Raw genomic sequence first — 21,843 nt, 5'->3', positions numbered from 1 at the left:
GCCCAGAACTGAAGCCGCCTGCGTCTAGGACTGCTGTTCTTCAGTATTCTGAAGAATGAGGGAACAGTTTTAATTTATTTTAAATTGCAAGCCTGTCTGTCCTCAGGAAGGAATCGATTGAAGGGGCCAAACAGCCCTGTGGATTGTATCTGCTTGATTTCAACAATTTACTCCCTAATTAATTATTCTGACTAGGGAAAAATTTTCCCCTCTCTGGGATGCCAGTATTTAGAAGTGACATTTCAAATAGCTGGTGGGACAAATTGGAGACATTTTCTGGTTTCTGTCACTTGTTAAATTTGCTTTTAAGAAGCCCCTCTGGGAGCTGTATTGGGTCCGAGCTGAGGAATTAAAATGGAGTTTGAGTTCTGCGGCACCCATGGAGGAGCTACAGGTACTGGTGGGGGCCCCATGAGGGAAGTTTCAGTCCCCAGGACAAAGCTGAGGCTGATGTGACTTGGGATCTTCAAGTTTTATTTCTTCATCTATTTCTGGTAGGAAGGACATTCTGGGTGTTGTCTGGAAGGACCCTCATGGATTCATGTCTTACTGTTCCGTGTGTACCCCATCTTACGGGTGTGAAGGTGGCGTTTCTGTTTGTTAGACTTGAGGACAGATGTGAGAATTTCTTGCAGTTGATGAGCTCCTGAGACAAGACACTGGGCATGTAAGCGTTTCACTCACTGAGGGGGCTTTCCTCTCTGTACTGTGGCAGCCAGCCTGGCTCATAGGATCCTGGATGGTCCTGCTTGGGGCCCTTGTGTGTGACAGAGGCCTCTTGTCACAAGCAGGAGTAGAGGCAGCACATTGTCTATACAATTCCAGTGTCAATTTTCCTCAAACCAAGATTCTCGAGGAGTCTCCTGTGTCTGTGTCGTGACAATAGCTCAGAAGGATGTACAGGTCAGGGTAGATGAAGCCACCGCAACACAGACCAGCTGAGATGGCTGTGGTAGTCCACGGCCCATGGAGTCTCACTCTTGTTCTCTTTCAATCCTGGGGCTCGAACCCAGGGCCTTGTTTGTGCATGTTAGGCAAGAGCTCTACTGACTGAGCTACATCCTCCAGCCTCAGGCTGATTTCTCCTGCACGGAAAGGTAAAGGCTCCAGTGCTCTGCTCCTGCAGCTGCCCACAGATTTAACTGCAGCTTCTTCAACCTGGAGGGGAAGGCGTTTGTGTGTGTCCATCCTGTGGCTCTGCACAGCTGGCTTTCTGCCCGCCTTGTTCTTAACCACTAAGAGGGACTTGAATGTATTCAAGACATTCTAGACTCACTTTGGTATAAAGTGTGGTGGGCAAGATGGAAGAGCCAGCGATGATGCCCACATTTTGACCTGAGTAATGGCCCTATGGCAGGCACGTGGTGGGTGGGGGCATTTATCATGGAGTCTTGGTGGCTCAGGGACACAGATTCAGAGTCGTCACTGAGGCCTTGCTTGTTTGGAGAGGGGATGGTGGGACTTGGAGCTAGCCAGTGTAATGCCACTCAGGCTTTGGCTGGGCACCTCAGAGGACGCACAGAGCAGCAGGTCACTGAGAGATTGGAGGGCCACGGGCCCAGAGTGGTCAGAGTATGGGAAGGAGCGTGGGAAACCATGTGGCCAGACCAGGTCTCAAGTATCCTGGGGCAGAGCTCCCTGGTGGGACACAGCCCTGCAGATTCTGGGTTACGAGGATGGAGCAGGAGAAGAAGCTGAAGGGATCAGTGGGTCCTGGCTGTGTCTTCAGGGGTTAGGGGTTGTACTGTGCAGGGCGGTGCTGCAGGAGCAGCTTTTTGCGTCAGGGGTTGGGAGGGCAGGAGTGGAGTAAGAGACAGGGAGGCATGGACAGGTGATGATGAACAGATGGTTGAAAGGAGATGAAATCCAAGGTTTTGTTCTTGGAGTGAATGTCTGGTGGCGGACCTACTTGCTTTTCAACTGAGACATCTTTTTCTTTCTTTTTGTTTTTTGAGACAGGGTTTCTCTATGTAACAGTCCTGACCATCCTGGAACTCGCTCTGTAGACCAGGCTGGCCTCGAAATCACAGAGATCTGCCTGCCTCTGCCTCCCTAGAGTGCTGGGATTAAAGGGATGCGCCACCACCACGCCCGAGACATCTTAGAGAAAGTTCTGAGTGTGTAACCAGGGGCCGAGCATTCTCTTCTCCTTGCTCTTGAGCATATTTTGACTCTAGGGCAAGAGCCATTCTCCTTGGGTGGCTAGCGGCCCTGCTTGCTTTCCTAGCTGTTGGTCTGTGTCTATTTCTCATGAACTGGTCTTGTTCACTTGAAGGGACAGGTTCAGTGTCTTTGTGTGCTGTTGAGAGTGACCTGGACTTCTCTATCCTGGCACAAGCCTCCTGTCAGTGAGGCGGGAGTTTGTAGATGTTACTGTCGATGACTTATTGGACGCAGTGGTCACCCGCCTCCTTCCTGCTACCAGGTTCCACCCCTCCTCACCTCACCTTTCTGTGTGAGATCATGTAGAGTGATGAGCTCTGAGGCGAACAGGTGACCCGAGGACAGTGAGCCCGGCAGTCTGGGCACTGGCTGGCGCTGCTGTCTGCCAAGAGGTCCCCATTAGAAGGGCCATTTGCCAGTTCTCCTGGGTGGCAGGTGATACCTTGGCTTGAGAAAGGGACCTGTGTTTAGTAGGTTAGTAGAAGATGTTCATAGGTTCTGCTGCCTCAATGGAAAATACGACATTCATTCTTTCCAAGACAGGCAGAGGGCCAAGGCTTGCTTGTAGTTCCACGGGGTGGAGCTGAAACGTGGGGGAGGGGCCACCTTTGCTTTCTCCTCTTCTGAGCCTCCCACATGCTGCCCTAGGGTGCCCTGCCCCAGCCCCACATCTGCCCATTCCCGGTGTAACATTTTCTTCCTGATTCTTTTTCTCTTAAAATGCATCTGGTCTCAGAAACTGTAAGGATAACCTAGGCTGAAGCAGACTCCAGTTAGCGGATCTGCGAGATGATTTATTCATAGCCTGTTAGAGATTCAAGCTTAAGGTCCTGCCTGGTCTCCCCCCTAAGCTAAGGCTGGGAAGCTAGTGGTGACAGGGGCCCTGGTCCAGGCCTACCCAGCTACCCTGGTGTTGCATGTACTTGTTCCAGAAAAAGAATTAGAACAGTGGCAGCCAGGCCTGGCCTTGATGAACCGCCACATTATTGGTTGCTATTGATGCTGGCATGTGTGCCGAAAGAGCACAGAAATTGACAGGACAGTACTCTCCTTAATGGTGAAAGTTGACGTGGTGACACTTTTCTTAGCAGGAGGGATGTGAAAGCAAGATCACACCGCTGTTGCCCCTGTGGACTCTAATTCACGAGCCTGAGCGGTACTGGGGGGGCGACCGTGGAGGCAGCCCCTCCCGGTATCTGATGAGTGTCAAAATGGGGCTGTTTTCTCCCGTCCTCACTGAGTGAGCGCTGTGCAGATGGGGAGAAGTTTGGGGAGGAGTCTTCCTATGTGGGAGCTAGGTGGAGGGGCTTGGGTGGACAGTGGACCCAAGTGGACAGTGGCCAGGCAGTCAGCATTGGTCAGAGCTGTATGGATAGCATCAAAACTGATGAAATTATTTCCAGTTGTGCAGGTCCATTGTGAACGCCCCCAACCATGATGTGAGCCCAGATCAGGGACTTGGACCTGTTTTGAACGGCAGGATTGCCGGCTGTGGGGTGGAGAGCAGGACCCCTCGCTGGACGAGGTCTCAGGGGCTGGAAAGCACCAGGGTTTCCCCAGGGCTGTGGGACTATGCGGCACATTGGCTGTGCCCCCACGTGGGAGTGTGCAGTTGGTACAGGCCTCGAGTTGGGCACACTTCTAGGTATGTCTGTTGAAGGGGGCAGTGGCTGCTCACAGTAACTTTGTCCAACCTTTGGGGCCACGAACCTTTATCCTGGGTCTGCTTGCATTTGCTTTTATGGGCTTTTTTGTTTTTGTTTTCTTTCTCGTGGTTTGTTGAGAGTGAGTCTTGCTGGGTAGCCAAGGGTGACCTTGCCCTTCCTGCCTCCACTTCCCAGGGGCTGGGGTTTCAGGGATGCGCCCCTCACCCAGCCGATGCAGCCCCTTCCTGTAATTACAGCTTTCGTAGTGGGTCATTTTTTGTCAGCTGCCAAGCATGAGGACCCTTCTTTGTGTAGGGCGTTGTCTGCAGGTCGGCTCTCGGTAGCCTTCATGACAGACAGTCTGTGGAGACTGTGAAACAGTTCACATTGCCCCGTACTCCTGGAAGTGGCCATATTTGTTTGCTCTTAGCCATGTTTTATGTTTTAAAACATTAGCAGTTTATAGTTGTGTGGCCTCTCTGGGATTTTATTTATATTTAGATGTTCCTAATTGAAATAGAATGACGTCACTCCCTCCCCTCGCTTTCCTCCCTCCACTTCCTCTGAGCTACCCCTCCTCGAATCCCTCCCATGTCCCCCTCAAGTGGAGAGCCTCTTTTATTATTGTTACATATGTGCATGAATGTGTGTGCGCGTGCGTGCGCACACGCGCATGCATGCCTGTGCACACGTGCACAAATACATACAAATACAAACTTCTAAGTCTGTTTTGGTGGTATGTTTCTGGTTTCAAGGCTGACCCCTCTGGATTGGACAACCAATAAGGGTGCTCATCTCAGGGAGAGGCTAATTCTCACTCTCCCGGCTGCCATTGGTTGCCTGTAGTTCTTTGTCTAAAGGGTGGGTTTATTTTATGATACGTGGAGGGGGTACATCTGGTTCCCTGCCTCAGTGCTCAGCGGTACCCATCCTGTTCTTTCTGGACTGAAGAGCTGCTTTGGCCCAGCTTGGTTCTGCTGACCATCACGGGCTCCGCCTGGAGGGCTTGGTACACTTGGTTTTGTCTGTCTCTTAAGGATGGATTTCTGGGAGCTGACGCCTGCTGTGGTTCTGGAGCTGAAGGCTCTGGTCCCTGCAGCTGGCCTGTGTTTTCAAGGCTCTCTGGGTGACTGGCTGAGGACAGACACATCCTTACAGAGCTCATTCCATCGTGTTCTCTCAAAGTTCCAAACACACCTGCTTGCTCTGAAGGGTGCAAAGCCGTGTGACTGGGTAGACATAGGGCCTGGATTGGCTAACTCTTAGTGTCTGGCCACCTCGGCTCCCTATCTATAAAATGGAAGTCCTTCCTGTCCGCCAGGGAGTGGACATCACCAAGATGGTATGCAGCCAGATGTGGCGCCTGGCATGGTAGAGGCAGCTTGACTTCTTAAGCAACTGGAGCTTAAAATTGGAAGGAAGGGTATGGTGGTGGTGGTGGTGGTGGTGGTGGTGGTGGTGGTGGTGGTGGTGGTGGTGGTGGTGGTGGTGATTTGTGTATTCTATTGGAATGTAGTTTCAGCATCTTGGATGTATCAGTTTACTGGCAGAGTTCAAAGCAACATGGGTACTTTCCTGTTGCCAAACGTAGATGGGGACACAAGGAATCAATTCTTACTCGCCTTTATGCTTTGGGAGGAAAAAGATTTTTGGGGGAGGGGGAAGGATTCATCCCTTACATTCCGAAGGAGCCGCCTGGATTCTTCTGAGGAGGCAGCTGATAACGGACACAGTGGGCCCACAGGAAGTTTGACAGCGGAGTCCTTGGTCTGTGCTCTGCCACCTGGCCCAAGTGTCCTGGCTCCTCTCCCCATGCCATTAGGCCTATATAGGTGCGAGAGATGAATTCGAAAGTCGGTGTAGACACGCCGACACCTTGAACCTGCTGATAGGTGTCTGGTGTCCCTTGCCTGAGAAGATGCTGACTCTGACTGTCTCTCAAGGGAGCTTGGGATTTCCCCTAAAGACCGGCAACATGGAATTATAAATCAATAAAGCAATTTTACTGGTATGGCCATTGTTATCAGATACTCTTTCATTTACCTGTGCATTCAGCCAGGCCACAGTTGAACATGAAGAGACCCAGCCGGCTCCTGTGGTCTGTATGCTTACGTTCTAGCAAGAGGCCCCAGGACCATAAAGCGTGGTGAGGCTAGCTCCAAGAGACTCGGGGGACTGAGGGGGAGCCAGAGGAAGGCTTTGTGCTCAGCTTCCTAAGTTATGTCAAGGCTCACCGTGGGGCGGTTTAAACAGGCGCTCAGAGCAGCTGGGCCACCTTGTGGAAGTCGTAGCAGAGAGAGTGACCGGGTGCAGCCTTGGGGAGCAGGTCCCATGGCCAGCTTTCTTGAACAGTTCCTTGTGTTTAACGTGGTATTTTGAATGTTGCAGGAGGGAGAGTTGCTGTACCTGAGGGTGTGCCTTTAACTTGAGGGAAAACTCCAGAATTTACTGGACAGAAAAGATTTTTGAGATGGGTTCGTGGGCCATTTCTCAAAGGCTGTCATGGTTGGCGTTTCATATGGAACCACAAAAAATCCATTAGAAACCCCACTGTCAATAAGCTGTTTCAGTTCGAGATGAAAGTGGGCGGTTGGACCTCCGCAGGGGGTGTTTTCTCTCACAGCTCACGCTAAGCTGCTGAGGGTGTCCTGCACTCACAGAGCACATTCTATCACTTGCCAAAATAAGGTCAAAACATTTTTAGCAGATTACTCATTAAACCAAAAGGGCCACACGAGAGATTGTAGTACTGCTTCCTCTGGCCCGCTCAGGGAAGCCCTCATCCCCCTCTCCCAGCCCCTTCACGCCCCGGAGTGTCTCCTCCTTTTGCGTTTGCCCTCCAGGGCCTCGCTTCCTGGCTCATCAAACTACCTACGATGGTGGAAGATTCCCAGGGAGATTTTGGTCAGGATGATCAAATCAAAAGACTTGCAGGTACCATGGCAGCCTTCAGAGATGACAAGTCTCCAGAGAGCAATCCATGCCTGCCTTCTTGTGACAGAGTGCTATCTTCTGTCCCCGCTACAAACGAGAATGACCTCACTGAAGTGCCTGGCGATGGGAACAAATGCTTGATCGGGACACTAGGTGATGGCCAGCATTCCTGGTAATGTGTCTCGAAGCTTTGGGTACTCTGGTACATTTAAATTCGATGGTGGCCCCAAACAACTCAGGAGATCGAGGCACACCCGTAACCTAATTCCTACTAAGTGTTGGTCAGTGTTCACTTCCTGTGCTGCTCAAGCTGGGGTTGGGACTGTCACAGCCAGCACCGCACCGTTGGGGTGCTCACCCTTTCTGCTCAAGAGTTCCGTGTGACCCGGAAGGGCAAAGGCTCCTTCCCTTCCTGCGCGGGTTATGCTGTAGCTCCCTTGTGTCCTTGCTCATTCGCTCAGCTTACAGTAGAGTTTGCCAAGCTCTGGGAGTCAGAGCTGGGGTGGGAGGTTTCTGACCACAGGCATCGTTCCCATCCAAGCTGGACTTGGCCGTGACTCTTGAGCCAGATGCGAGGCAGACGTGAGCGTGAGTGTTCCTGGGTTGGAAACCACTCCTCCGAAGCACAGGCAGGGTTTGAGTTTGTGTTCTTTGTTGACATTTGGTTAGTGGTTACTGGGGTCTTGCTTGACAGTGGTTTTGCTGATAGTGCACAGTAGTTGTGTTCTCTCCCCAGCCATGGAGCAGACGGCCCAGACACCGTTCTTGGTACACATGCAAGGCTTCCCTTTTTTTTTTTTTTTCCCCAAAAAGACCATATTTAATGCAGCTCTGTCAGCATGGGTGGCATGTGGCTCACCTGCATGCTAGCATCATGATGCCTCTGCCTCCCAATGCATGGTTGTCAAACATGCATCCTAGTCTCCCGAAAGCACCAGTTTGATAGGACCTGCTGTCTGTCTGCGCTTCCTGCAGGCTGTCATGTCCCACCCTGTTCTGGAGCCTGCAGTACTCAGCTCAGGCCTGGCCATCAGCCCTGCCTGGCCATCGTCTAGCCAAGAAACCTGTCAAATCACTCAACCCTGAAGCGTCAGATGTTTCCCCTGCAGAGCTGACTGAGAGGCAGAGAGGCACGGGGGTCCACGCCCAGCATGGCCCGGGTGTGGCATGGGAGCTTAGGGTCCCTGGCTGTTTTTGTCACATTCTTGTCCTTTGTAATTTCTGGCCAGTGTTCAGCACAGCACAGAGTTCTAGAAGAAAGATGAGGGATGTGTCTTCAGCTGTACTTGCTCTGAAGCCTTGGAAAGAACTCCACAATCACTGGGTCACCGGAGTGGCAGGGCTTGAAGTGTTCCCATCTCCCTCCATGGATGCCAGGGGCTACACCTGTACTCTGGAGGAAGAGGTCTGGGCTCTGCTGTAGCCCTGCAAATGAAGTTCACCCTGGAGGTTGCTTGTCCTCAGGGCCAGGCCTTTGGTTTTTATCTTTTGCTGTGTTTATTTGTTTGAGGCAGACTTACTCGGGGTTTTGTTGTTGTTGTTGTTGTTGTTATGGCTTTTGGTTTTTCAAGACAGGGTTTCTTTGTGTTTCAGCTCTGGCTGTCCTAGAACTCATTCTGTAGACCAGGCTGGCCTCGAACTCACCAAGATCTGCCTGCCTCTGCCTCCCAAGTGCTGGGATTAAGGGTGTGCGCCACCACCCCCTGGCCAAGGTAGACTTACTCTTAATCTAGAATGGAACTTAGCGTGGCACAGGTGGCACCATACAGCTGTCCACCTGCTTCAGCTTTCTGAGTGTGGGTGTGCTTGTATGGTGTGTGGATGTACATGTTGAGCCCAGAGGCTGGCATCTGGGATTTCCCACAATTGCTCTCTGCCATAGGTATTTTTTTTTCGACAGTGTTCCTCTCTGGACCTGGAGCTTACCAGTTGGCTAGACTGGCAGAGCAGCTCTAGGGGTCAGCCTCCCTGACCCTCCAAGTGGGTTTTCTGAGGGGTGCTGGAGCTGTGCGCTCAGGTCCCCATGCTCTTACGGTAAGCGCTTTACTGGCAGCCCCCCCCCCCCGCCCCCCTTTGTAAGGAACATTTAAGTCACCCAGGAGTGAAGTCATACAACCTTTGTTCTGTTTAAAGGTCGTATAACTCATACTTAGATGTCACGGCAGGAATGCTTTCGGCAGGTGGGTGGTGACAGGAAGCAGCAGTCAGTCACTGCCCTTCTGGGAAGGCTGGTTATGGTCCCCTGTTCTCCCTTCTCGCCCACTCACTGAGCCCCTCAGATCCTCCAGTGTGGTAGCCACTTATGTCTTTGTAGACACAGAACTGGCTGATGATTCAGCAGGCTGCACAAGCAAGGGGTGGGAGAGTCTCCTCATGGTTTCCAAGGTGACTTCCTGTTCCCCGGTCTGTGATTTGTCACGTGACACCTGTGGTCAAGGACATGGTCTCTAGCTGGTGCAGGCATACAGTGGCAGCACGATGTGTGCTTGCTACACAGTAGGTCCCTAATGAAAGCCTGGCCACGTGGGGTTGGGGTTGAAGGACTCGTCTTCTGCAAAACTGCACAGGTTGAGTGTTTGTTAAAAGGTTTATTTTAGCCGGGCGGTGGTGGCGCACACCTTTAATCCCAACACTCAGGAGGCAGAGGCAGGTGGACCTTTGTGAGTTCAAGGCCAACCTGGTCTACAGAGTGAGATCCAGGAAAGGCGCAAAGCTACACAGAGAAACCCTGTCTCAGAAAAAAAAAAGAAAAGGTTTATTTTTATTCACACCTGTGTGTATGTGCCACTGAGTGCAGGTGCCCCTGGAGGCCAGAAGAAAGCACCAGATCCCCTGGAATTGGAACTACAGGTGGTTGTGAGCTACCCCGTGTGGGTGCTGGGACTTGAACCTGGGTCCTCTGGAATATCAAGATCAGCTCATGCTCTTAGCCACTAGGCTATATCACTTCAGCCCCCGAACAGTTGATTTTTTTGTTTTGTTTTGTTTTTTTTGTTTTTGTTTTTCTAGTTACTTTCTATTTATTTGTTTGTTTGTTTGTTTGTTTATTTATTTATTTATTTATTTATTTATTTATTTATTTGTTGAGACAGTGTCTTCATGTGTAGCACAGGCTGGCCTCTTAACTCATGATCCTCCTGCCTAAGTTCATGCTGGGATCCTGAGTATGCAGCCCCATTTCTCTGGTTAATTCTATGGAAAATCTCTGGACAGTCACACCCATCTGCTTGCACATTTCCCAGAGTGCTTTCCACGTGGACCCATAGCGCTTATATGTGGGAGCATTTTGTAACCCCCTTGCCCTGGATTGCCTAGTGTCGGGCCCCAGGGCTACATGCTGGCCCTGTGTGGCCATGCCAGGATGCACTGTGGAGGTACAGCTGCCAGGCCTCCTCAGGGCACCAGTCTCCTGATCTCAGACTTGATCCCGCCCATGCTAGCAGCCTGCTTGATGAGCAGACGCAGGAGAGGCCGGTTGCCATGGCAGCGGTAAATGGTGAACTGACGCACATTGTTGCAGCTATGGAGACAGCAGAGCCCTACCATGTCTGCAGGGTGCTGGCCTGACCTCCCAGCCGCTCCTGCCTCAGGAGGGTGGGTGCCACAGTTCCTGAATGGCCCCCAGAGAGGAAAACTTGCCCTGCCCATCCCCCATAAACAGTGCAAGGGCCGGTTTGATGTTTTCAGGAGCTCGGCACCAGCTTCTGCATTCAGAGATGAGGCCACTGCCCCCCCCCCCCCCCCCCCCCCCCCGGGAAGCTGGTTCTTACACGTTCAGGTCACGAGTTCCCTTGTCAGCCTGGTGACGCTTCTGTGGGAAAATTTTCTAGAATAATGGTTTTCATGGATGAAACAAAATATATAGGTTGATAGATCAAATTAGTCATACTGCATAAAAGCCATCAAAATGCCAGATCTGATATGTGATACAAAATGAGGACTTCTTCATCACATGCAAGTGCGAAGACCCTCGGGTAATGGGAAGCACATTGCAGAGCTAGGGTGACTGAGCAACCTCTCTGGCCTCAGCTAGCAGGGCCTCTTGCCACTGGGACAGACAGGGCTAAGCTCTCCTGAGATGACTTGAGGTACCAGGTTTTAGGTGCAGCGTTCAACCCGAGGGAGAGATGGCCAGAATCCAATGGCTTCTCAACGGAGCAAGGATATCAGAAGAAGAATCCTGGGCTGGGATAGAACTCAGTTGGTAGAATTGGTCTGTCGTGTAGAAGGCCCTGGGTTAAACCCCAGCACTACATAATGTAGTAGCACACACCTATAAGCTAGCATGGGAGAGATGGGGACAGAAGATCAGGAGTTCAAGGCCATCCCTTACACAGCAAGTTTGAGGCTAACCTGGGCTACATGAGACCACCTTGGGGAGGGGGGAGTGAGTCTCAGAATCTTGATATGGAGCTGCAGTGTAGAAATCTACAATCTGGGTGTGGTGGTGCATGCCTTTAATTCCGGCACTCAGGAGGCAGAGGCAGTTTCAGGATAGCCAGGGCTACACAGAGAAACCCCGTCAAGAAAAAAAACCACAACAAAAAAGCAAGTGATGTGCTGGGGTGAGGATGGGCTGGAGAGGACCCACGGAGTGCATGTAACCTCTGGCTCCTGTCAGGTCCTTGCATCCATGGTACACTCTGGGTGTCAGGAAGTGTCATCCATCCAGGAATGGTGGGCTTCTAAGCTGTGAGGTGCCAGGGCCACAGATGAGCTCAGTGAGGTGTCTACCTTGGAGCTGAGAAGCTGTAGACTAGAGGCTATAGCCTGAAGAGGACACAGGTGTCCCTGGAAGGCCAGCACAGACGGAGACTGCTCTGTGAGCCCCTGCGGTGGGTCTTAGCTTCTGTCCCAGGATGGAGATGGAGGCGTGTTCTCTCGGGGCGTCAGCCCAGTCTCTGGGTGGTCCAGAGGCACTGTGGAAAGCACTGAGGTAGTTCAGAGACTGGGCTGTGGGCCTAGTGTGATGTTAAATGAAGGAAGGGGGTGGAAAAACCATGTCAGGTTTAGCTGGTGTGTGCGTGCGTACCTAGAAGGCTCTTAACAGGGATTGTCCTGTGTGGGGCCGTTCTCTGCAGTTTCATTTTTTCTGTCTTTCTCTATCTCCTGTAACTTTTTATTATCAAGGTTGGAGAGAATAAAGTATACGATAGCAGTGACTCTGTCCCATCTCCACACCGGTAAAGAAACAAGGCCCGTTCACTCAGTCCCCACATGTGCTGTTGGCTGAGAAAATTCCTGTGCAGAGGGCCAGGCCAGGTGAGGAGCAGTGTGCAGGGTGGCCAGGTCCTCCTCTTCCTAGGCCTGTAAGGAGAGGGAGCATAGGTTTTTGTCAGAAGGCATCATGACCTTCCTTGGGAGTGGTTTGTGGCCAGGCATAGCTCACCATCCTGCAGCAGCGCTCCCTGGGTAGGGACAGTTTGTCTCCAACCCACTTCCTGACTCCCCTGGGAGGAGTGGGCTGGGCATTCCACCCAGGGCTGCCCCACGCCACACCCCTCAGGAAGCCAGTTCACCCAGGAACTGTGCTGGTCTGGGTTGTAGATGATGTTCCAACACCATCCAGTGCCCCCGTCCCACTGCATGGAGTGGACAGTGTGGTGGTAATCTGGGCTGTCAGCGCTAGGTAACCTGCCTGAGAGCAGGTAGGAGGATGGAAACAGCAGGACCCTTCTGCTGATGCCACTCACCTGCTGAAGACCCCTGGGAATGTGGTCTAGACCTACTCCCCATTGCTCTCCCCTTGTACCATCTGTCCAGCTTTTTTTGGTTGGTCGGTCATAATGTGGGAAACTGAGGCCCTTCCAGCACTGATGGCTTGAGCCAGATTTGTGCTGGGGACCCAGGACATTCCAAGCCTCATGTAGGAGTCCTATAGGCTGCTTCCTGGACCCTCCTGTGACCTTGTATTCTCCAGCCCATTCTCCAGCCCCCTAGTGCCCCGTTCCCTGTCTGGGGTTGGTGTTTGTGCTTGAACTGAGCACGCAGGCATAGCAATCACTCCCAGAGTGCAGCACTGTCCCAAGACTGGGGATATGCATACCTATGCCCAGGGGGTTCTGTTGGCAGGTGTCGGGGTGTGTGTGTGTGTGTGTGTGTGTGTGTGTGTGTGTGTGTGTGTGTAGCCCGGGGGCAGGAGTCCCAGCATCCTCTGCCTTCCTGCGCAAAGCCTATGCTAGTGCAGATTCCCCGATTCTCCCGGGACTTTTGAGGCCATCCTGTACTGCGGCAGGCTGGCTCACAGGCGCCTCTTTTGGCATCTGTCACAAACACCGAATCTCTTGGTCTTCTGGACCCGGTTGCTCATGCAGGAAGTGGATTACTCATGCTCTGTGTTTCCCTTTCACTGTTTGTGATGTGGCTCTAAAAATGGAGCTCTAAAACAAATGTGCTAAGTGACCAGCAAGTCAGCAAACACTGGTGTCTGCCTGTCCCTGGTACCACGCTGTCTCCCTGCCGGGGAACCCGGTCCAGTGAGCAATGTCTAACTTGAGGGTACATCACTGAAGCGCTGAAGGGCGACACTGCACCTCCCTGGGGCCACCCAGGTCCCTGGTAACCCTGAGGATCCACAGACTCCTGGTGTAAGATGGAATTTTTCTTCCCGGTCCCAAGCATTTTCTGAGAGGACAGAACTGGAAACACATGTAGAGCAAGCCTAGGAGAATGGCTGCCAGAATGGGGTGTGTGTATGTGTGTGTGTGTGCACGAGTCTGTGTGTGTGTCTGTGTGTGTGTGTGTGTGTGTGTGTGTGCACGCGCTGCCAGGGTTTGAAAGGAAGGGCAGCAGGTGTCTGGGGACTGTGCCTGGAGGCTGGAGAGAGGGCAGGGCCGGCACAGCAGAGAGTCTTTGGTGCTCTCCCTCACTTACCTCAGCATCCTTAGTGAGGGTGTGTGGGTGTGCCTCCTTTTCGACTCTTCCATCTTGGCTCATTACCTGTCAGGTCCAGAGCCGGCGCCCCACAAGTTCAGCTGTCCCCTCCCGCTTTGCTCTATGTTCATGCAGACCCAGCTCCTCTCCAGAGCTTTGGGTCTGATTCTCCCACTTGTTTGGCAGTGTGCACTTGGGACTCCCCAGGAGTGATAAAAATAGGCCTCTGGTGTCTCCCAGGGACCAGAGTCTCCGAAGAGGGATCCCAGTACTTGGGAAAACATCTAGGCCAGAGAACTTGCAAGGTCCAAATGTGATTTTTATATTCTGCATGCCTTTTCTATGAAATGGCTGCATTTTCGTTCTTTCCAGAAGTAATGGAAAAGTGTCTTGTGGAATCACACTTTCTGTTTCCCTGTTCCTTTTTTTAACTCTGCCTGGAGCCCCAGCTGGTTGATGGTGCTCCTTAGTTCCCATGACGGTGTGATGGGAGGGACTTTCAGGTGATCTGAGAAGTAGACCTCTGTAAATACACGCTTTGATGAGGCCGCATCTGCTGTGTCAGGGTGTGCCCTGGGCCCTCTGCTCCCCAGGAACGCTCCTTAGATTGCTTTTGTAAACTGGGGTCTGTCCAACCAAGACTCCCGCGCAGTGAGTGTGTCTGAGCTTCCTGACTGTGGTTTAACTGATCCTGTGTCCTAAGCTCCCTCTCGACCAGTGGAGACCACCTGAATGCAGGGACCCACACATCTGTTGACCATTTTTGTTCAGTCTCCTTTGACCTGAAAGGAAGGGACAGGTTCGTTGAGCTCATCTGGATATTCCGTGTCCTGGTCAAGGTCTGCGGTGGGAAGGATGGCCGGGTCCTGCTGAGCTAATGAAAGCAAACTGACTTCCTCCTGCTGGGTGACGCTCATCCAGAACACCCCAGAGCAGTTTTTCTTGTGCCCCTGGTCCTCAGCCTGCCCCCAACATGTCAGGGCCATAAGAGGGGGCTGGTGGAGGGGTGCCTGTTTTCAAAGCTGTAAATATGTCACCTCTGAAGTCGCAGTACTATAGAGGAGAGACCTGACTGCTTCCAGATGGCACAGCTCAGCTCAGCTCAGCTCAGCGGCACTTTAGCTTTCCTAAAACAAACAGAAAGAGAGCAGGCCCGGGTCTTGCAAGCTTTTCCAGGCCCTGAGACAGTAAGAAAGGCTGGCTGTACTGTTCTTGGTGGTGTGCGTATTCTGTCAGTAGGAACTGGAGTTTTAAAAACACAGACGGCTTATCTCTTGAAATAGGACATTGGAATGGAAAAAAGTAAAAGTAATCTTTTATAAGACAAATATATAGTTGTATTTTTCCTAAATGTGTGATTTGTCCTCTCCTGGGGTTGGAGTTGGTGTGACGCTTTGCCATGGCTACATCCAGAGCTGTGTCACAGTACATGCCTGTAACTGGTTCGTGTACTCCAGAGACAAAAGCGGAAGAGCTTGAGTTGGAGGCCAGCCTCTGCCATCTGGAGAGTTCCAGGCCAGTCAGGACTACACAGCAAGACCTGTCTTCAGAATCCAAAGCAGAGTAGACAGAAGGATTTGAACAGCAGGGGGGACACCTTTGCCTTGACAATTCTGACTTGTGTCACAGATAAGTCTTGTCTGGTGGGTCTTGCTTCCCTCACTGGTAATTCATTCTGCTCCATTTCTCCAGTTCCCTATAGGCAGCACAGAGAAACCCGAGTCACCACAGCACACCTGATCCCACCCCACCTCCACTCACTGCACATCACTGGCCAGTAGTTAGCCCAGGGGGTCACCCCAGCACACTCTAAGTTAGTGGTTGGGTTAGTGTTAAAACACTACCTCTGGGGGCTGGAGAGATGGCTTAGCAGTTAAGCACTGGCTGCTCTTCCAAAGGACCAGAGTTCAATTCCCAGCACCCACATGTCTGCTCACAGCTGCCTGTAACCCCGGTTTCAGGGGATCCAACATCCTCACACAGACATACATGCAGACAAAACACCAACACACATTAAAAACAAAACAACAACAAAAAACAAACCCACCACTTCTGGAAAAGTCACATGGTCCATTGTCGGAATGAGGTTCTCGTGGTTTCCAGGGCCAGAGAGAGCTAGTCCTTGGGTACCTATGTGAGTCGGTGCAGCCCATGGAAGTCGGAAAATGTCACAGGTGCTGTGAATGCTGCTGGGGCAGTTGGGGGGTGGGGTGGCATGCACGTGCATGGGCGTGCTTGTGTGAGCCCCAGTTTCCTAGCGAAGTGGCAGAGAGTCCATTGGGTATGTGTGGGCTTCTGCTGCGCCTCTCAGACCTTGTGATGGCAGCATGGCATGACACACTGATGATGGGGTGGGAATAAAAGGAAATGGAGTTTGAAGAGAGAGGGTGCGGGGTCCCGTCCTCCTAGGTGATGGCTCCTGACCATTATGTGGGCTGGGTAGGACTGAAGTGTGAAAGGCCAAGTTCTTGGGCACTGTCACACACCTGGGCACGTGGACTAGATGCTGGAGAGCTACAGAGGTGTTTTTGAGGAAGGGAACAGAGGAAGGGTATGTATGCTATGACGTTCAGTCCAAGTGTCTGGGAGAATGTCTGGAAACTGGGATGGGACCCCACCCCAATCCCACCCAAGGCCCCCGTGCTGGGGCTGTGTATGATTAGCTGGGGAACACAGAGGGAACACAGTAAGGTGCACTGTGTAACCTCCTGGGAGGGCTAGGTCCCAGGCACGCTGATGAAGTGGGAGCTTGCCAAAGGGAGTCTAGCTGTAGCCACAGTGTGGACTCTCTGAGCCTTGTGGGAGAGATGGAAGTCCCCAGCAGAGAAAACCTGTCTTAGTGATTTGGGAGAACAGGGAGAGGACCTTGGTGGGGAAGGGTTTGGCACCGTCACTGACCAGCAAGCTGCCAGAGGCAGACACACTGCTGCGTCCCCCGCCCCGGTAGGGGCCTCTGGGATGAGGTAGGAAAACAAGATAGAACATGTGGAGAGGTGTGGGCCTCAGGATCCAGAGGTGTGGGAAGGTTGGGCTGTGCACCGTTATTCTGATGAACAAGTCTGAGTCGGCCATCCCTGATGTCTGATGTCTCCTCACTGTTCCCAGTTCTTGCTTCTCCTGCTCCGTCGACATCACCCATCCCAGGATATGCCTTCAAGCCTCCACCTCGGCCGGACTTCGGCACCTCTGGGAGAACAATCAAACTACAGGCCAACTTCTTTGAAATGGACATCCCCAAAATTGACATCTATCACTACGAATTGGACATCAAACCAGAGAAATGCCCACGGAGAGTGAACAGGTAATCCCGCCCATCTGTTTACCTGGTTGACTTACACGTGCTTGTCAGTCTTCAGTGTGTCTCCGGACGCTTTCCCACGAAGCTGCTACGATGCTTTTGGCATTGAGATGTATTTTGAGTACAATGAAGCCCCTTACATTGTTAATGTCCTGCTCCAGAAGTCTGAACAGGTGTTAACCCATCACCTTCTGCTAGTTAGTTCGCCTGCCCTGCCCACAGAGGCCATGCAACAAGGCATCTTACCCGTTGGTCCTCACATCTGTGGTCCAGCATTTTCTTGAGATTCACCCATGTTGTTCTGTTTATTATAGTAGTTACTTTTAGCGTTAAGGAGTTTAGCATTGAATTGTGTCTGCATGTGGGGGGCAGGCAGGTGCATGTCCATGTGTGTATACGTGTGTATGTGGATGCCTGAGGTTGACGCGGAACGGCTTCCTTGATCACTCTCCACCTTACTCATGGAGCCAAGGGGTCATTTAAATCCAGAGCTCTCTGTTACAGCTAGTCTAGCTTGTCCTGGAACCCCCATTTCTCCACCAGTGGCTGCCCATCTCCACCAGTGGCTGCCATGACTAGCTGGCATTTGCATGGGTTTTAGGGACCTGAACTATAGTCCTCGTGCTTGTGTGGCAAACAGTTTATCCACTGAGCCACCTCCTAGCCCTTGTTGAATATTTGACAATTTACCTCTTTGTCTTCCTGCCAACGCTTGAATGGTTTAGGCTTAGACTGTTAGGAATGAAGCTCCCATGAAGGAGCACCCTCTTTTTCCATATCTTCCTGTTGTGAACGGATATGGGCTTTCCTTCCTGACAATGGCCAGGGCGGGACTGGGTTTCACTACCTGGTGTCTGCCAGGCTTCTCCCCGGCAGGTGCAATGTTCTGTTTGCATCAGTGAGTCAAGGAGAGCGGCTTGGCTTATCCACACCTTGTCAGCATCTGGCCCATTTCTGATTCTCTCCTGGATGTCCTGGCTGCTCCCGTGTGTGGCTTTACCTCCCCCCACCGCCCCACAGTCGATGAACATCTTTCTGTCCTCATGAGGAGTGTTGACACCTTCTGCCCTGATGGCTTGATTAGTAGGGTGTCCTTTTGCCTCTGCATGATCTGGGGTCTGTCTCTGTTGGGAATATTCTCCTCCAGTCTCAAATCTGCTTTCTTTTTGTATTAGCGTTTTGTTTTTTAAGATAGAGCCTTTTAATGAGTAGAACTTCCAAGTTTAGTTGAAGTCCAGTTTGTAAGCTTTCAGAAATGACAGGGGTCCTGTCTACAAGGTTTGTATCAACAGAGGTCATAAAGATCCTGTTTTCTTTGGAAGAACTACTGTTTGGGCTTTTGTGTTCAGATCTGTGCTTCATCCTGAACTGGTTTTGTGTGCAGCCTGAGGTGAGGTATTGAAGAGGCTTTTCTGTTCCTGTCTATTTATCACAGTGCCTTTGAAAGGGAGGGTCAGTCAGCCGTGCACATGGCGGTTTTGGTACCTGCTTTGGTCTCTCTTTAGGCCAATAATTCACCAGCTGGTCTTGTTTATGGTGCACATGCTAGGCCAGCACTCAGCCAAGGCTGGAACCTCACACTGCTCAATTCTCTGAGTTTGTTTTTCCAAATCTAGATCTTTGCTTCAAACAACAAACAAAAACCCAAGAGAATAATAAGCAGGGGGAAGAAAAAAGCCAATTGATTTTTTACCAGAAAGCCCTTTGGAATTCTAAATTGCTACCATTTTGAATCTAAACTGTTATATTCTTTGCTTTTGTAGCTAGCTTCTTAAAATGTCATTTTCCAGATGCAGAGTAACAGCCAAGGAGTACAGAGGCTTATTTGGGGATGATGGACATGCATCACACTTAAATGGTGGGATGGGTGTCCAAATTCCAACTCACTGAATCATTGAATTTACACTTTTAATGGTGAATGTTATGCGAATGTGAATGTTAATTCATTTAACAATTTGTATGTATTTGAGTGTTTTGCCTACATGTATTTTATGTGAACCATGTGCATGTGGTGCCGTGAAGACCAGAAGGAATAAGATCCCCTGGAACTCGAGTAACAGGTGGTTGGGAGTCATCAGGTGGATGCTGAGAACCAAACCTGGTCGGTCCTCCACAAGAACAAGTGCTCTTAACCACTGAGCCAGCCCCAACTTTAACAATGCATCTTATGTCTGATAATGCGTCTTGTTGCATCCTTAATGCAGTGTGAGGAAAGCCGGCTGGATATTGAGTGTGGGCAATGCAGAGACCACCCTTGTTCTGTCTCTGATTTTAATTGGGAAACAGTCAGTTCTTCATCTGTAGGATGTGATATTAGATGTGGGATTTCACAGCGAGAGCTCTTATCCTCTTCTGAGACTAGTCTCCAGCAATCAGCTGGATTCTGTCACTGCTAGTTGGTTGTTGGTCATATCTTGTCATTTTTTCATGCTAACATGAGTTGTGGTTTCTAAGCAAGCCGTGCATCTCTGAGAATCCTGGTGTATTCTTTCTATATAGGACTGGTTTGAGTTTCTGTGGGACGCAGATCTATGATTGTCTTTTGTTCTATTTCTATGTCAGGGTTGTGTAGCATTTAATTGAGAAAGTGGCAAAATGTTCCTTCTTTGTACACTGTAAGAGCAAAGTGTAAGGCCCGGGGATGGGGAGATGGATGGGTGAGGAGAGCGCTTGTTGAGCAGGCATAAGCATTTGAGTTTGAAGCCCAGAGCCCACGTGAAGCTGGACAGGTAGCTTGTGGCTGTAATCCCAGTGCTCCTATGATGAGATGGGAGGAAGAACAGGAGAGGCTAGCCTGGCCTAGTCGGCAAACAAGAGCCTGTCTCAAGGTGGAAGGTGCCCTCGGACTCCGCACACAACCTCATACCCACATAGATTGGAAGAAAAAAGTGTAAGATTTCTGTAATTCTACCATTAAATACCTCCATTGAAATGGGCTAGTTTGGGCTAGTAACTGTGTTTGTAGGAATTGTTTCATATAGCTTGATTTTTTTTTTCCCTTCAGATATCAGGATACTCCCTTTTTTCTGTTTCATTTTGTACACACTTAGGTTTTCAAAGAGTCTACATATGTCATCAAAGTTACTGGATTTTCCTGCAGAGAGATGTTCATAATATGATTTGGTGTGTGTATGTGTGTGTGTGTTGTGTTTGTATATATTTGTGAATACTTTTTTTTTTTTTGAAAAACAGGCTCTTGTCTAGACAAGGCTGGCCTCAAACTCACACAGATCTGCCTGCCTCTGCCTCCAGAGTGCTGGGATCTCAAAGGCATGCTCCATTGTGCCAGGTTCCCATCTCATTCTTTAGTGTCTGTGGGCCCTGTGTGGAGCCCCTTTCAGGCTGAGTATTTTACATTTCTGTGTTTTCTTCTAACCAGGGGGTTGCCGTTAACTTCAGTTCTTTGCCCAGAACAAGCCTTTGGCTTTGTGGACCACCGCACTCCAGTTTTTCTGATCTGCATTCTTCCCCCTGCCCAGTCTCTGCTCGCGGGGTCAGAGTCAACTGTTGGCTTCTGAAGTTTCTTTGCATAGAGCCTCTCCTCTGAGTCGGTTTTTCATTTAGTTAGAGGAGCGCTGGGTTCACAGGTGTGCAGCCCAGCCATGAGTCTGTCTTGAGAAACATTCCCCGTGGTGGGGGCAGTGGGCTCTGGTCCTGGGCAGAGGTGACTGGCAGTGTGGGTCCAATCCTTTACAGTCCTTTTTTTCTCATACAAATACGATGTGGACTTTGTTCCTCTGCCAGTGGTCTTTTCAGCTCGTGCTTCATGTATTCTGAAGCCCTGTTAATAGGTTCTGTCTGTAATTGTTGCACCTTTTTGTTTTTAAAATACTTAAAAACTACATTTATTCGTTGTCTCTCTGTGCGCCCGCTCGCACATGCGTGCCTGAGAGCGCATGCTCGGAGGTTAGCTTTTGTGACTGGGATCTCTCCTTCACTATGTGGGACCCAGGGATGGAACTCAGGCTGTCAGATGTGGCAGCAAGCACCTTCACCCACTGAACCATTTCCCTGGCCCTAAATGTGGGTTGTTTTGGTTTTTGGTTTTTTTGAGACAGAATTTTACTATGTAGTTTTGACTGATCTGAAGCTCTCTGTATAGACCAGGTTGGCCTGGAATTCATAGAGATCCACCTGCCTCAACCTGAGTGCTGGGATTAAAGGCGTGCACCTCCACTGCCCACCCTAGAGTTGTGTCTTTATGTGGTTTTCAGGGCTGCTGCTCAGGATTTAAGACTTGCCAGCGGGCACCTTGACCCACTGAACCGTTTTGCCAACCCAGCTTTTAATCTAAACCTTTTATTACATGTATTTATGTTCCGTATGTGCTTGTGACAGAGAGTGTTCATCCTACAGTGTGCACACGGAGCTCCAAACACAACTTGGAGACAACAGAGCTGGCTCTCTGTTCCCATTGTGTAGGCTCCCGGAATTGAACAGCCTCTGTTTGTGAGGTCAAGCTGCGTGGTACACGCCTTTAACCTCAACACTCGGGAGGTAGAGGCAGGCCTGTCTCCTAAGTTCAAGACTAGACTGGTCTACTTAATAGGTTCTAGACCAGGGTTAACGAGTGAGAGTCTCTCTCTCTCTCAAACATACCCACAAAAAAAAAAAAAAAGCTGTTCACAATAGTTCACATGTAATCTTTTTTTTTCTTAATGTTTTTAAGTTAATTTTATTTATGGGTATGGGTGTGTTGTTTGTGTATTTGCATACCACCTGCATGCCTACTACCAGCAGAGGCCAGAAGCAGGACATGTCCCCTGGGACAGTCAACTGCCATATTGCCATGTGGGTGTTGGGAATTGATCCTGGATTCTCTACAAGAGCAACCAGTGCTCTTAACCTCTGAGCTAACAGACAGCCCCTCTTTTTTCCCCCTGTCTTTTGAGAGGGTTTCTTTGTATAGCCCTGGCTGGCCTCGAACTC

The 21,843-nt window shown here is 50.7% G+C and overlaps 1 protein-coding gene across 5 annotated transcripts in view; it reads left to right on the top strand.

The window, feature by feature from the left end:
• The window catches only part of Ago2 (argonaute RISC catalytic component 2), a 91,503-nt gene that overhangs the window by 18,793 nt on the left and 50,867 nt on the right, over positions 1 to 21,843 (top strand). For all 5 annotated transcript variants that reach the window (XR_008220532.1, XR_008220531.1, XR_008220530.1 and 2 more), the window contains exon 2: positions 16,722 to 16,917. Coding sequence is in view for 1 of the 5 variants with exons in the window: in XM_052747957.1 (XP_052603917.1) it covers positions 16,722 to 16,917 (196 nt within the window). In the remaining 4 variants the exon portion in view is untranslated. The remainder of the gene's footprint in view (positions 1 to 16,721; positions 16,918 to 21,843) is intronic.

The sequence above is a fragment of the Peromyscus californicus genome, unplaced genomic scaffold (genome assembly GCF_007827085.1).
Source record: "Peromyscus californicus insignis strain IS unplaced genomic scaffold, ASM782708v3 Scaffold_20__1_contigs__length_68692818, whole genome shotgun sequence".
NCBI lineage: Eukaryota > Metazoa > Chordata > Mammalia > Rodentia > Cricetidae > Peromyscus > Peromyscus californicus.
Note: the sequence above shows the minus strand (reverse complement) of the source record. Positions and strands in the feature narration are given on the sequence as shown.